The 16,225-nt window shown below is 30.6% G+C and overlaps 1 protein-coding gene across 3 annotated transcripts in view; it reads left to right on the top strand.

Moving 5' to 3' along the window:
* The first annotated feature begins 4,759 nt into the window (after positions 1-4,759).
* Sec5 (exocyst complex component secretory 5) overlaps positions 4,760-16,225 on the top strand; it is a 59,543-nt gene continuing 48,077 nt past the window's right edge. The window contains exons 1-2 of one of the 3 annotated variants that reach the window (XM_075356315.1): positions 4,760-4,985; positions 14,169-14,288. In XM_075356315.1, the coding sequence (XP_075212430.1) occupies positions 14,180-14,288 (109 nt within the window). In that variant the 5' untranslated portion in view covers positions 4,760-4,985; positions 14,169-14,179. Of the gene's footprint in view, positions 4,986-13,352; positions 13,372-14,168; positions 14,289-16,225 lie in introns of those variants that run through there. The other 2 variants (XM_075356317.1, XM_075356316.1) reach the window with 2 other exon arrangements.

The following is a 16,225-nucleotide window of genomic DNA, read 5'->3' as shown; positions in this document are numbered from 1 at the left end:
ATAAGCATCTAATAGTTGTCACATGTAAATCTGTTACACTCGCTGCTAATTCCCGATTTAATTCTATAGCAGATAATTTTGGATCAATTTTACTCTTTCTCACTAATAACCAATCCTGTGTTTGAGTAGTTTTTTTTTTACAACGACACCTGCCTTTCCTTTCAGGTGAAAAGGAACCAATTTCAAAAATTGTTTTAAAATAGCACTCACTGACCCTAGTGCAAAACCATACTCAAAATCTGTTTGTCATTGTGTCATACTGGTATGCTCAGAAAGAGAAACAATTTTCAAATGCTTTTTTGGAGCTATGACCATTACTATATATTGAAGACATACAGAACAAAAAATACAAAAATACACTATTTATAACATGAAAATTGCTAAATAACCAAAGAATGATAACCTTACATTACATGACAACTTACAGAATGGGTGTGGTCAAGCAGTGAAGCCACAACATAGAAATAAATAAAAATTTTCCTGTATTCAAATTAATTTGCACGCCACTGTATTATTTTACAGAAGTATACATAAAATATTTACTTCTGTAAAATAAACATGTAACAATATTAAATATTCTAGTTCCTAAATTATAACAATACCATTGACTTCTACACAACTCTGAATTTAATTCAGATATAAAATCTAATACAATATCAAAATTTACTGAAATCCAGCAAGTATAATTACATGATTCAATGTAATTTGTGCTGATAAGAAAAATAGCCATGGAATTCACCCAGAACTTCTGTTGAAATTTCTTTTTATCTAAGAAGTATTTTACAGATTTTCATGAAATTTACATTGTTTTAAACAGAAAATATTAATGAATAATGAAATACATACAAAAAAAAAATGAAAAGAAAAATTTTTTGTTGTATTTCCAGTCCCCTTAAAATAATAGATAGCATTTCCAGTAAATAAAAACAAAAAAACATTTTTAAGGAACCTAATACTCCCTTTAACTTTCTGTAATGTTCACAAACACAGTCAAAATCGCTTGGCAGATTGTGAAATAACTGTATATGATATAAAAAAAAAAATTGAATCATATTTGGATTCAGCACCCAAAAAACAATATGTCCAGTATAAAATGTTAAAATAGCTTTCATGAACATAAAACATATACATATTTTGTATGTTCTGTTATTATAGCGAAGTATTACTAAGACAACTAAAATGATGGTGATAAATTTTTATGTTTTTAGTGATGACAAAAACTTCAAACCTGTTTTTCTTCAAACTGTAGATTACTGGGTTACTGGTACATAGTGTTGGATTGCTTATAGTATAGTGTAGAGTATAGATTGCTTATAGTACAGCAGTATACCACATATAGTAAAGTATACCACATTAGGGTGCCAAAAACAGCAAGAAGGCAATCCAGCAATTTATCCCCAGTTCAGTTTACACATGGGGTAACAACTGAATTTCCTAAACTTTGGCGAGAAATACTTTTTCAATTGCAATCTGTTTGGTAAAAATCAATATCAAACTTTTATTATGGTAGCTCATATTTTCATAATGTCAAATTTATGTTTTGATTTGACAAATAAACTGAAATATTACAATTGCTTGTACTATAGTTGTTAAGGAATAAAAGTATAAAACTAACTATCACATTTACCTCTTAGTAAAAATTACAGTTAAAATATAAAAATTTTCTTTACACGTTTTACAAACTGGAAATTGGATATTTAAAATGGAAAAAGAAGTTTGTAACATAAAAAGTGTTGTCACAGCATTGATAAAATTACTTCTGACTTAAAATTTAGGCAAAATTTTATATGATAATTTTGATAAAATTTAATTAAATGAATAAACAATAAAGATGTATTTTACAGAAAAACTGAACTACGACTGAAAGTAATTATCAGTGCAGAAATCTCAGTGGCCTGTAAATTTAAATTATTATTTTTAGGATTCTTGTTCATTTAGATTTATCGATTATGATTTATCAAATTTCAACTAAAAATGAATTACTGTGAAGAAATTAACATGAAAAAAGACTAATTGAATTACGGTACTGAAATTAATTTGAATTTTATCTATTTTATAAGTAAAGTTATATTTATGGAGAAATCTCTTTATGTAGTCTTTAAGAGAAGTATATTAAAAAAGTGATAAGTACTGTATTAGGAATGTTTCTGTCAAGAAAAAAAAATCATGGTATAGTTTAGAAATGAAATCTTATAACAAATTTGAAAATGAAGCAGATCATAGAAGCAAACGTAAGAATAGGTAACTCAGAATGAAAAAAATTGAGGTTTTTCTGAAATGTGATGTTAAAAAATTATCAGGTTTTAAGATGATCCTGAAAAGAAGTTCATGATGTAAAATAAGTAGGTTATAACCTACTTAAATAAAGTACATCCACATTCAGATTTTTACCGTAAGGAAATGCGTTGTATCCTGGGCAAGACTGTAAACTGCTACAGTTTATTTTAATAAGGAATAGTCCCTCTGAGGGTTGTTCATTCTATTCATTTTCCTTCTTCTTTCCTTATCTTTTATCAATTTTCCTTGGAGGAATGGCATCAGCATAGAGGGGTGGCTGTTCGTGTCATTAAAATTGTCCAAAGCCTTTTATTCCCAACTGGTCGTTACAGAATACCAAAATAACTATTAGTCACAAAGATGACTAATAGATGGGTTTCAGACATGAGGTTAGCTTTGGGGGGGGGGGAGGATTTGAATTGACACAAGACACATGGGATGCTGTAATAAAACCATAAAGTGGGCCAGCATTCCATGTTGAAGAGGTTTTAGAAGATAGTCCTACAAGGGAGAGTCCCACACTACCATAGGGTTTGAGACTACCTGGTGCCTAAAAAAGATTTCTCCTCCTGCAAAAAAAAAAAAAGAAAAGGTTCTGGCACTTCATTTTATCTTATGCAATTATACATTTTTCTTTTGCTTATAAGATTTACCTCTTATTATTATCAATGTATTATGTGATATAATACATCGAATAATACCTTAATTTCATTTATTTATCACTTCATTTTACTTATTTCTTTATTTATTCACTTTATTTTCCTTATTTGTGTAAATGAATGTCATTTATATATGAGTAGTAATAAATAAATAAACTAATTAATTTAATGTATATTTTGTAAACCTAAGGAAAGAAAAAGATTATACTGTAATACATAATGCGGTATTGATACTGAGATTAGCTCAAAGGATATAGAAACATTGACGTGCGGAACTATTGAATGTCGGAAATGGATTTAGGGGTTATTATGTTGTGGTGTACATTCATTACAGGACCAGAAACAAGGCTCTTAAAGAACACAAATCAAGAAAACTGCGCTAGGTATCTGAAGACCTATTGAATATCATACAGGCAGTGCAACAAATCTTGATGCTTGGTGCCATGGCAGTGACAGCCACAATTTAAATCATTCTACTACCCTTTCAGTATAACCTAGTAGTTTCATTAGCTAGTAGCAAATTGGCCTACGTAAGATGTATTGTGGTGTTAGTAATGGAACATAGAACACAATTTTTTTTTTTTTATTTTAATCAACCCAGTGTAGAGCTAATAAATATATTGAAGATTTTTACATTTAATTTTAAATTAAATTAAAATATAATTATAAATATATTATATTCTAAATTAAATTATAATTTTAAATTTAATATATATATATATGTATGTGTGTATTTATAATACGTCAAATTTAATTGGCTCACTGAAAAAGTTTCTAATTAATATCAAACTATTATACGCAAAAAATTTGTTATTATATATTTTTCAAATTGGTAAATGTGACACAAAATGACATGCAAATAAAAATGTATTACCTTCGTTGTGTGCTGTTGTTCCATATTATTTTCAAACAGATATTCAGAAGTTAATGGAAGATAGTGATTAAATTCACCAAATAAAGGAATCAGAAATTACAGCAGAAACTCAATAACAGCATTATGGATAATTATTTATTTTTATATTGACCAGGCTGTACTTGAAAACTATGAGCACACAGCTCACAATATATAATATTTCTTGTACAATTCTAAGAAAGGTAAATCATTTCCTGAGTTATAATATCTGGTTTGTTTGTGTTTATTTTTACAATAAATATAGACTTGTTTATATATGTCCGACAATTATAATATTAATTAATTTATCATTTAGCCTAACTATAATACCTGTTCAGAATAAGCCTACATTTTTATAACATGTAAAAATATACCATAACATTTCTTTTTATGACAAAATACTTAATCATTTATAAAGTATAAACAACAGAATTAGAAAATATTTAAAAGTAATCCATCTAGTAACATAAAATAATAAGTTCTATTTACAAGAGAGCAATTTTCTTCTGCGCTTGAAAACTAAACTGAAAATGCTTTCAGTTTTGATAAGAGGCTCGTTCTAGCCATCGCGTCGTAGTCCAAGCTTCATTACGACAGCTATACTAATCATTCGGAGGTCCGGGTTCGAATCCCGGGCAGGCATGTCGTTTTCACATGCATTTTCATATCTCATTCTCTGAAGCAATACGTAACGGTGGTCCCAGGGAAAAAACTATACTAATCAATCATTGTGACAGCATGGAATAATAGCCATTTCAGATCGATACCTGCAGGATTATAAAAATAAAAATGGTTAGAAAACTAATTTTACTACCGTAGAATCTAAATGGGCTTAATGATATGTTGGAAAAAATATATTTCAAATTTGTCTAAACATCGACATAAACCTTCCATGCGTAGGGAAGAATCGATTGCTGTAGGTAGTTATATCGAATAGTTTACACTCTTATCGTCAATTGGATTTTTAAGGTTGCTGTTATTTTTCTTTTTTGTGATTGAAATAATGTGGTTTACCAGTGGCTTGATTTAGTAGTTCTTTGTTTGTGTGTTTAATAATGAGATATGTGTTTGAAATGAATAATTTTCGTACTGCTTTAAGTGGGCGTAATATAACCTAAATGAGTTGAAAAGTGTTATTATAATATACAATTTAACAGGTAAGATTGATGTGTGACATGAATATAACAGAATTAAAAATAATAAACTGTACAGTAAAATATAATTTATTAATTAGAATACCCTGTGTTAATTTAGGTTGCCTGATGTTAAAAAATAAAAAAAAATGTTTATTTAAGCAAACAACTATGTAATTATAAATTATTTGATTGCTAAACTATATTGTAAAAATAATTTAAAAAAATTGTTATGAACAAAAAATTCTACTGATAATAATTTGACATGTTATTAAACAGAATTTTTAATTGCACCTCAAATGTTAGATCATTTGAGTTTTTTTAATATGATTTTTATTTTCCTTAATTAAAACAAAACTTTTTAATAAATTGACGTAGAAAAAGTAGTTAAAGCAGTAGTTCATGGTTCCCTCAATTTCCATTCTGCAGAACATTGCACCCACTCTTTAATAAGTGCTTACTATTAACAAAATTAAAAAAATACGTTATGATGTTAGTTTTCATATTAGCTTGAATCTTCATATAGCCATCATTTGCTATTTTATATTTGTTGAAGTTGCCGTTCTTTATAGTCTATCCCATTAATATTTAATGAATCATATCTCCTAATTAGTGTACTCAGAATATCCAGAAATTTTCTGTTAGAATTATTATTCTTGTAAAACCACATTGTTGATTAATTTTTGTGGTGTTCTGGAAGTATTCCAATATTTAATGCAGTGTTCTTGATTTTTGAGCTTGCAGGCTGGTGCATGAGTTGAGTGGTACTGTTCATTTTAGCTTGTTACATCTATGGGTTACCAGGCTGGGATGTGTTATTATAATCTAGCAATGGAATAATGAAATGGTGGGATCAGGAAACAGTCAACATTGATAATTAATATTAATTATTAAAACTTAATTGTAACTATTAATTCAGTTGTACAGAATACAGTTGTACGAACACAAGTTGGTAGATGTGCTTTAAGGTAGTGATGTTAATGTATATAGTATTCTGTAGCATTCTATGAATATAAATTAATATATTCTGTATTAATTTATGTATATGCTATGATTATAGCATTGTATGAATATATGTAGTATAAAATGTAAGATAAAAATTTTATTTACAAAAATCCATTGCAAGATTTTACTACTAATGTAGCTTTTAACTTCAGCCCATATGAGTTCAATTGGGTGAGGTCTGTATGATATTGCAGCAGTCTTAAGATATCATAACCCTTCTTTTAAACAACTTCATCAAGGATACAGTGAGAAAATCTAGGTTTGTGCAGTTTTACCAATTTGTACAGTTCAGGCATATACATAGCATCGGTGAAAAGAATGTTGTGTTCCATAAGGCAATCTTTCATATCTTGTTTTCTACTCCTTGAGTTCAGAGCTTATCAATTTGAGTATTATGGTAAGGAGGATTGTCTGTTACTAAAACACTCTTTCGCTCTAAATTTGACAGCACTTTTTCTTTCATCCATTTCATAAACATCACTGTTTACTTTATCGTAATAGTCCCCAGTTTGATTTGTCGCTTTTCACATTGTTGATCCATTTGGGACGAAACCTTTTTCACCGCCAGCATGAATAATTATTAAATCTACACCCTTTAGAGATTGGGCATTGGACCAAGATCCTTCAGGATATATTTCAAACTGCTTTTCTGTCTTTGAAAGTTAATACTTTTTCACAGCTCTTGTAATAGAATTTTACTGTAGAAAGGCAGTGTTTTTGCAGGTGAAAATTATAAACTGGTCGTCTTACCATTCATTTATTGAAGTCATCCAGTCCTATGATACACATTTTAGTAGTTGATCATTTTTCTGGTATTGAAAAATGTTTGGTTTCATTGTCATCTTTATTTGTTCTTTTTTTCAGTTTGCTATTAATTGTTGTCATCATATGCTCAGACACACCATATGCTGCTGCAGTTCTTCCTTGAGCTTTTTTTAAAGGAATTGTCACAGCCTTGTTATCTGCATCTTCCTTCATAAACTTGTAAACGTTAGAAATAATTTCTCTGCCTTGACTATGAATGATGCGTCCTTTCAATTTCGATAAAACACTGTTGTCCATTTTTAGATTTTTGTGCAAACACAAACTTTTTAAGTATTAAATTACTACCAACGAAACTACCATCAAATTGTTTGTAAACATAAAATCACTATCACAACATTTTATTTCATTTATTACAGGAAGATTACCAAAATCTTACGAATGTACACAACTTTGTAATGCTCGGTTGAAGACTATTAATCTATGCCGTTTGTAGTTTTATAAATGGATATTTGGAGGAGGGTTGTTTAAAAATTAATTATAACATTAGTCACCAAACTACAATAATTGGTCATTGCTGCTGAGTGTTGACATTAGTTATCAAATTAGCAAATCCTTAGATAATTATTAGTCTAAATACGATGATGTAATAATAACAATAATAATAGACATAATAATACATTAACTGTGGTGAGTCATTGATTATGTGATTCAAATGAGACACTGTGAAAGTGTCGTGCTGACAGACAGTCAACTCTATGTTTTTGGAAGAGACCCCTCTCCGTCACCTGCCGCCCATCAGTTGGCTGGCTTGGCATGCGTGCAGTTAGTTTGGCACAACTGTATATAATTCATTAGAGTGCTGTTCTCTGAACTATTTATTATGGATTTTATGAAATACATTAAAACGTTCTCCCTGTTTTTCTGGTGTTGATAATAGATTTGTTGACAATTCAACAAACAATTCAGATTGTAATCCAGTAAAATTTCTGTATTGTTACAGAAATATGATGTTTATATGATGTTTGTATTGAAATCATTTTCAAGATCAAGTTCATGTGCCATATGAAAGTATTTTTGTAACGAAAAGTATATACATTTTGCTTTTTAAATCATTTTTACAGACATTTTATGTGTATCACATGAACTCATTTTCCATAATATTTAACCAGCCCTCATCTATACATGAAGTATTACTAACTATGTAATACTTGCAGTATGTTTGGTCTTATTGAACAAAGAATACAACTCAGCAGTAGGCTATTTTTGATTTGTAGTTTATCACATATCCCATCTAATATCATAACATTTGATTTATAATAAAATATTTTATTTAAGGCAGGGTGTGTCTCAAATAAAGGTAAAAATTACTATTATTATTATTATTTTGGAATTGATGAAATACCTTTGGATTGATGAAAACCTGTAATATGAAATTTCATCTTGTAATATGAAAAAAGTATTTAGAAAAAAATATGTTTATAATCTTGTTTTAAGTGGTCCATTGTAATATAAAAATAATTTTCATATGATCTTTTTTTATTGCTTTTTTTAATAAAATTTAGGCATAGAAAGTGTATATGCCCGTTATTGTTTCATTGAGTATTTCAGCTGTTAATTGTTTTATCATCTGAGCAATAGTGTTTTTAATGAAATACTATTAAGTTTTTATGTCTTTTCTTTTTTTTATTTGATTTTTGTTAAATTTAGTTAATTAAACCACCAATAAATTAAATCTCCCTCTATGAATCATGAGACCTTGCCGTTGGTGAGGGGACTTGAGTGCTCAGTGATACAGAGTAGCTGGACCGAAGGTGCAACCATATTGGAGAGGTATCTGTTGAGAGCCAGACTAAGGAATGATTCCTGAAAGAGGACAGCAGCTCTTTCCATAGTTGTTAAGGGCATAGGTCAGGATGACTTAAATGACCAAATCAACATCACTCAGTTCTCTGAGTACTGCGCAGCTGAAAGCAATGGAAAACTTCAGCTGCTCTTTTTTCCAAGAAAATGTAGCTTTCTGCCTTCCTTGGTAAAATATTCTGGAGGTAAACTAGTCCCCCGTTTGGATCTCTGGGTGGGGACTACTAAGGAAGGGGTCACCAGAAAATTAAAAAATAACATTCTATGAGTCGGAGCATGGAATGTTAGAAGTTTAAAAAAGGTTGGTAGATTAGAAAATTTAAAGATGGAAATGGATAGGATAAATGTAGATGTAGTAGGAATTAGTGAGATTCGGTGGGAAGAGGAAAACAACTTTTGGTCAGGTGATTTTAGAATAATTAACTCAGCTTCAAATAATGGGCAGGCAGGTATAGGTTTCGTAGTGAACAAGAAGATAGGGAAGAGAGTAGAGTATTTCAAAATGCATAGCAATAGAATTATTGTAATAAGGATAAAATCAAAACCTAAACCGATAACGATTGTTAATGTCTATATGCCTACAAGTGCCCATGATGATGATGAGGTAGAGTGTGTATAGGAAGAAATTGACAAAGCAATTAAACACATAAAAGGAGATGAAAATTTAATAATAGTTGGAGATTGGAATCTCAAGGAAAATATAGGAAAACATTGTAAACAGGCAAGGAAAATATAGTGGGTGATTTTGGGCTGGACAAAAGGAATGAAAGAGGGGACCGACTTATAGAGTTTTCCGTGAAGTATAATTTAGTAATGGCCAACACCTAGTTTAAAAATCATAATAGAATATACACATGGAAGAAGCCAGGCGATACTGCAAGGTATCAGATAGATTATATCATGGTTAAGCAAAGATTTAGAAATCAACTCATTGACTGCAAAACTTACTCTGCAGCAGACACTGATAGCGACCATAATTTAGTTATAATGAAATGTAGATTGGGGTTTAAAAGCCTGAAGAAAAGGTGTCAGATAAATCGGTGGAATTTAGAGAAGCTTGATGAAGAGAAGGTAAAGAAGATTTTTGAGAAGGACATCGCGAGAGGTCTGTGTAAAAACGATAAGGTAGAAGATGTAGAAGAAGAATGGGAGAATGTTAAAAAGGAAATTCTTAAATCAGCAGAAGCAAATTTAGGTGGAACAAAGAGAACTGGTAGAAAACCTTGGTTTTCAGATGATATATTGCCGCTGATGGATGAACATAGAAAATATAAAAATGCTAGTGATGAAGAAAGTAAAAAGAAACTATAGACTATTAAGAATTACTATAAACAGGAAGTGCAAACTAGCGAAAGAAGAGTGGATGGATTAAAGAAAAATGTTCAGAAGTGGAAAGGCAAATGAACATTAGTAAAATAAACTGAGCATACAGAAAAGTTAAGGAAAATTTTGGTGTACATAAATTAAAATCCAATAATGTGTTAAACAAAGATGGTACACCGATTTATAATACAAAAGGTAAAGTTGATAGGTGGGTGGAACTTATTGAAGTGTTATGTGGAGGAAATGAATTAGAAAATGGTGTTATAGAGGAAGAAGAGGAAGTTGAAGAGGATGAAGTGGGAGAAACAATACTGAGATCTGAATTTAAGAGAGCGTTAAAAGATTTGAATAGCAAAAAGGCTCCTGGAATAGACGGAATACCTGCAGAATTACTGCACAGTGCAGGTGAGGAAGTGATTGGTAGATTATACACACTGGTGTGCAATATTTATGGAAAAGGGAAATTTCCGTCAGACTTCAAAAAAAGTGTTATAGTAATGATACCAAAGAAAGCAGGGGCAGATAAATGTGAAGAATACAGAACAATTAGTTTAACTAATCATGCATCAAAAATCTTAACTAGAATTCTGTACAGAAGAATTGAGAGGAGAGTGGAAGAACTGTTAGGAGAAGACCAATTTGGTTTCAGGAAAAGTATAGGGTTAAGGGAAGCAATTTTAGGCCTCAGATTAATAGTAGAAAGATGATTAAAGAAAAACAATCCAACATACTTGGCATTTATAGACCTAGAAAAGGCATTCGATAATGTAGACTGGAATAAAATGTTCAGCATTTTAAAAAAATTAGGGTTCAAATACAGAGATAGAAGAACAATTGCTAACATGTACAGGAACCAAACAGCAACAGTAACAATTGAAGAACATAAGAAAGAAGCCGTAATAAGAAAGGGAGTCCGACAAGGATGTTCCCTATTTCCGTTACTTTTTAATCTTTACATGGAACTAGCAGTTAATGATGTTAAAGAACAATTTAGATTCGGAGTAACAATACAAGGTGAAAAGATAAAGATGCTACGATTTGCTGATGATATAGTAATTCTAGCCGAGAGTAAAAAGGATTTAGAAGAAACAATGAACGGCATAGATGAAGTCCTACGCAAGAACTATTGGATGAAAATAAACAAGAACAAAACAAAAGTAATGAAATGTAGTAGAAATAACAAAGATGGACCACTGAATGTGAAAATAGGAGGAGAAAAGATTATGGAGGTAGAAGAATTTTGTTATTTGGGAAGTAGAATTACTAAAGATGGACGAAGCAGGAGTGATATAAAATGCCGAATAGCACAAGATAAACGAGCCTTCAGTAAGAAATATAATTTGTTTACATCAAAAATTAATTTAAATGTCAGGAAAAGATTTTTGAAAGTATACGTTTGGAGTGTCGCTTTATATGGAAGGGAAACTTGGACGATCTGAGTATCTGAGAAGAAAAGATTAGAAGCTTTTGAAATGTGGTGTTATAGGAGAATGTTAAAAATCAAATGGGTGGATAAAGTGACAAATGAAGAGGTGTTGTGGCAAATAGATGAAGAAAGAAGCATTTGGAAAAATATAGTTAAAAGAAGAGACAGACTTATAGGCCACATATTAAGGCATCCTGGAATAGTCGCTTTAATATTGGATGGACAGGTAGAAGGAAAAAATTGTGTAGGCAGGCAATGCTTGGAATATGTAAAACAAATTCTTAGGAATGTAGGATGTAGGGGTATACCGAAATGAAATGACTAGCACTAGATAGGGAATCTTGGAGAGCTGCATCAAACCAGTCAAATGACTGAAGACTAAAAAAGAAAAAAGTAAATTAAATATAGTTTGAACGTGATCTGTTTACTTATGTGCATTCTTTAAGCATGTAATTTTTGAAAGTATATTTAAAAAGATTAATCTTGTGATTATTGAAATATTTATTTCCTTCAGACATGTTTATTAATGTAGTGAGATGTACCAAATAGGGTAATGAAATGTTCGTTAGGCGAAGACTCACAGAAATATCAGATTTGTTTTACCTGACCATTTAAATTTGTAATTCATTAAGGTTAAATTATTTATTTATTTTATAATAACATCATCTTAACTACAGTAGCACGCAAATTAATCCAAATACAGGACATTTTTTTATTTATTTCTATGTTGTGGTTACACTGCTTGACCTCACCCATTCTTTAAGTTGTCATGTGGTGTCAGATTATTGTTCTTTGGTTATTTAGTAATTTTCATGTTATAAATAGTGTTTTGTGAAAGTTTATTTTATTTATTATTACAAAATCATATTTTTCTATCTTTTATTCTATGTGTCTTGAATATATAGTAATGGATGTAGCTCCAAGAAAGCAATTGTTTCTCTTTCTGAGCATATCAGTATGACACAATGACAAATAGGTTTTCAATTTGGTTTTAGACAAAGGACAGTGAATGCTATTTATTTTAAAACAATTTAAAGAAAATGTTTCCTTTTCACCTGAAAGGAAAGCCAAGTGTCGCTGTGAAAGAAAAACTACTACTCCAACTCAGGGTTGGTTATTAGTGACAAAGAGTAAAATTGACCCAAAATTATGTGCTGTGGAATAAATCTAAAATTAGCAGCCAGTGGAGCAGGTTTACTTGTGACAATTGTTAAATACTGACTTATTACAGCTGGACAGAAAGCAGGCTGAAAAGCAGCTTTTGCAGGCCAAAGAACATGCTAACTGGACCAAAGAACACTGAAAATATGTTTTCTGACAAGTCACATGCTCAGGAGCAAAAGGTTTGCTAATGTTAGAAAAGCATCAAATGAAAATACATCACCAGCTTGCATCCTACAATCAGTTAAACATCCCCAGAAAAAAAGTTTTTTTCACATTTGTGAAAAATGTTTCACAAATTTGTTTGAAGGCCTTTTCACAAAGGTCTTCAAATGCGAACCATTTGAAGGCCTTTGTTCATTACTTCCAGTAGATGGTATGTTGAATAGTTATGGATATTTCAAGATTCTGAATGAAAGGGCTATGACACAACTTAAGAAGAGATTCCCATAAGGTAATAGAGTATTGCAACAAAATTTGGCATCATGCCAATCTGCCAAAAAAAGAAAAAAGTTTTTAAACAACAAAACTTGCTACTCCCCAGACTAAAAACTCAATTAAAAATCTTTGGGCAATAGTCGAAAAACAACTCCCAAAAATGAATTGTACCATAAAAATTGATCTCATTAATGCACTAATATCAGTAATATTTAGCAATAAGCCAAATCACATACGTGATGTGATTAAGAATAAAGAAGGACTTTTTAATTACTAGATATTCACAAATTGTATAGGTATGATTTTTTTTTGTAAATAAAGTTACTTTTTATTGAATAACATTTATGTTTAGATTAATTTGCACACTACTGTAGAAATCCTGGATGCTGTTACAGAAATGTTGAGGGTGAAGATGCACCAAAGATCATCCTGGTATTACATTATCAAATTTATAAATTTATTTACTTTCTAGAGTTTCTGCTTGGTAGAGGGTCAGCACTTGTTAACATGATTAATTTTGGGTTTGTGAATTTACAAATTTAATACTGTACTAAAACTTGACCTGAATAATTGAGCTATTTTTATTCTTTTTACCAAAAACTGAAGTTAGTGCTGTGCAGTTATTTTCATATTGTACTGTCTTTTTTTCTGTGGATGTTCTGTTTCATAGTTATTATACTTTTTTTATTCATAGTTAATATTGTTTTAAAAAAATTTAATTAATTTATTGTAATTTAAAAAATGAAATAATGGTATTAATTTTTAACAGTTATAAGTTAAAGATATTGCTATGAAAAGAATGGAGAAACAAGATGGTTTTTGTCGTATTTTTTTACTGGAAAAGAAGTAGACTTTATTCTGCTTGGATTGTTCTCTTAGAAGTTATTTATTGTGATGGGTACCCAAGAGATAGAAAATAAGTTTGTCAGACAGCAGCAGTTTTCAGACTTTACTAATTTTTCAATACTCCTTTATTGAACGTAATTTTTTTTAGTATAATTTATGATTTAAACGATACTTCAGTATCTATATGGCAGGTTCTGAAAATTTATAACATTATAATCTTTTTTCTTTTTACTATTTGTTAGTAAACAATTTAATTACAGCTTTTAACAGCTTAAACAATTACATAAAAAATTATTTTATTGTTGAGATTTCCTTTCCTTGCTTTTTAATCTTTGATTTATTTAACTTTAGTTACATTAATTAATCCTTTTTATTTTACTCAGGTTTCTGAATAATGGGTCCACCACCAGTTGTCACAGGTATATCCCCAAAAGAAGGTCCTCCTGGTACTCGAGTGACTATCCGGGGGGAACATTTGGGAACAAAACCACAAGATTTGACAGGTAATGATTAGTAAAAAGCATATAATAATTTAATTGCATTTCTTTTAATTATGTGTGGTTTTTTTTATCTTTATTTAAATTTGCTTTTGATTTTTATTTTATTTTCTGAATTGATTCTTATCAAATGTTGCCTTGTATATACTTAGAAAGTGAAGATACAACTGTTGTCTAAAGAATTATGAGACAATAATGAGTTAATTTGAAGACATTTTTGAGTTAAAACCTGACTTATAGGCTGTTAATCCTTTTGGGTGGGACCATGTCAGAACTCGTGTCTTTCCCACTCCGGGAGAGAGTTATGAAATCACAGTATAAACTCGTCATATGATTTCTTCCTTATCTCTGATTTATTTTTTAAGATATTTATTGCTGCATAATTATTGCATTATGCAATTATTTCTAGTTATTATGTATTATTAATATATGAGAAGTTATCTCTAAAGTAAAAACTGTTTCATTGTAAAAAAAATTATTCTGAAAACATTATAAATATTTTTTATTTCTCTTAAACTACATACCTTTTACTACTTCTCTATATAATTGCCACATGAATTAAGACATTTATCGTACACCAGCTGCAATATACCCTCGTCATATTCTTCTGCTGCCAGTCCATTTAGCTACTGATTAACAGCATATTTAAGTTGATTGTCACCTGCAAATTGCTTAACATTCAAAAATTCTTTCAATTTCCCAAACAAATGGTAATCAGAAGGAGCTAAGTCTGAACGATATGGTGGGTGATTGTAAATTTCCCATTCAAATGTGCTCAGTAAATCAAGTGTCGGACCTGCAACATGTAGACATGCACTATCATGCAGCAGGACAATGCCGTCGGTCAGCTGCCCACATCACTGATTTTGAATGGCGCTCTGTAATTTACATAAAGTTTTGCAGTAGGCTTCTGCATTTATAGTCATTCCACATGGCATGAGATCAGTCAGCAGTAATGATTGATTTAGAGAACTGATCCCAAAAGACTGTGGCCATCAGTTTGCATTCAAATAGCTGTGGCTCGATCTTTGTTGGTCAGGTTGGTGATTGAGGATGACGCCATTCACTTGAATGCCGTTTTCTCTCTGGCATGTAATATGAAATCCACGTTTCATTGCCGGTAACAATTGGAATTAAGGAACTCAATCACCTTTTTCTGTGTGGCGCATCAAAAATTCCATAGCAGATCACATTCAAATTTTTTTGTGATATTCTATTAAGACGATAACGTGCTAAAACGATAACGTGACTCCCAACGTGCACAAACCTGCCTAAATGCTTATGAACAATGCAACCAATAACAGCTATTGAAACATCAGCAAAAAGAAGGGTCAGGTTGGAAATTTTTGAGCAACAGTCTTTTCTGATTTCATCATCAATGTGTTTCAACAAGTCCTCGGTGATTATCGAGGGCCTTCCTGAATGTTCTTCATCGTGCACATTAATTCTGTTATTTCTAAACCTTTCACACTATTTTCAGATATTTCTTTCATTCATTAATTACCATCATACACAGCAACCAACTGCCTATGAATTTCAGCCGGCTTAATGTTTTGATGGTTTAAAAAACAGAAGACTCGACATATTTCATATTTAGTGACAACATTGATTTTCCTATTCATTTTATAACGTAATAACTTACACGTAATCAAAGATACTATAACACAAAAACGTAACAGACAACAATGCAGTGTGCTCATTACCAGTGTGACCATGAACAACACAGGTTCGCCAACCTTAAGGAGAGAAATTTCCCAGCAGTCTTAACTTTAGAGATATATCCCTTGTATATATATATATATATATATACATTTTTTTTTTTTTTAAATTAATTCTTTACACTCCTCTGTACTATATACAAATATATTTATTTTATTAGATCAACCAAAGTAAAAAATAAATAAAGTAGCATGACTTACCTTATTCTACTATATATGCAGGAG

Source organism: Lycorma delicatula, chromosome 2 (genome assembly GCF_047948215.1).
Source record: "Lycorma delicatula isolate Av1 chromosome 2, ASM4794821v1, whole genome shotgun sequence".
NCBI classification, from domain to species: domain Eukaryota; kingdom Metazoa; phylum Arthropoda; class Insecta; order Hemiptera; family Fulgoridae; genus Lycorma; species Lycorma delicatula.
Note: the sequence above shows the minus strand (reverse complement) of the source record. Positions and strands in the feature narration are given on the sequence as shown.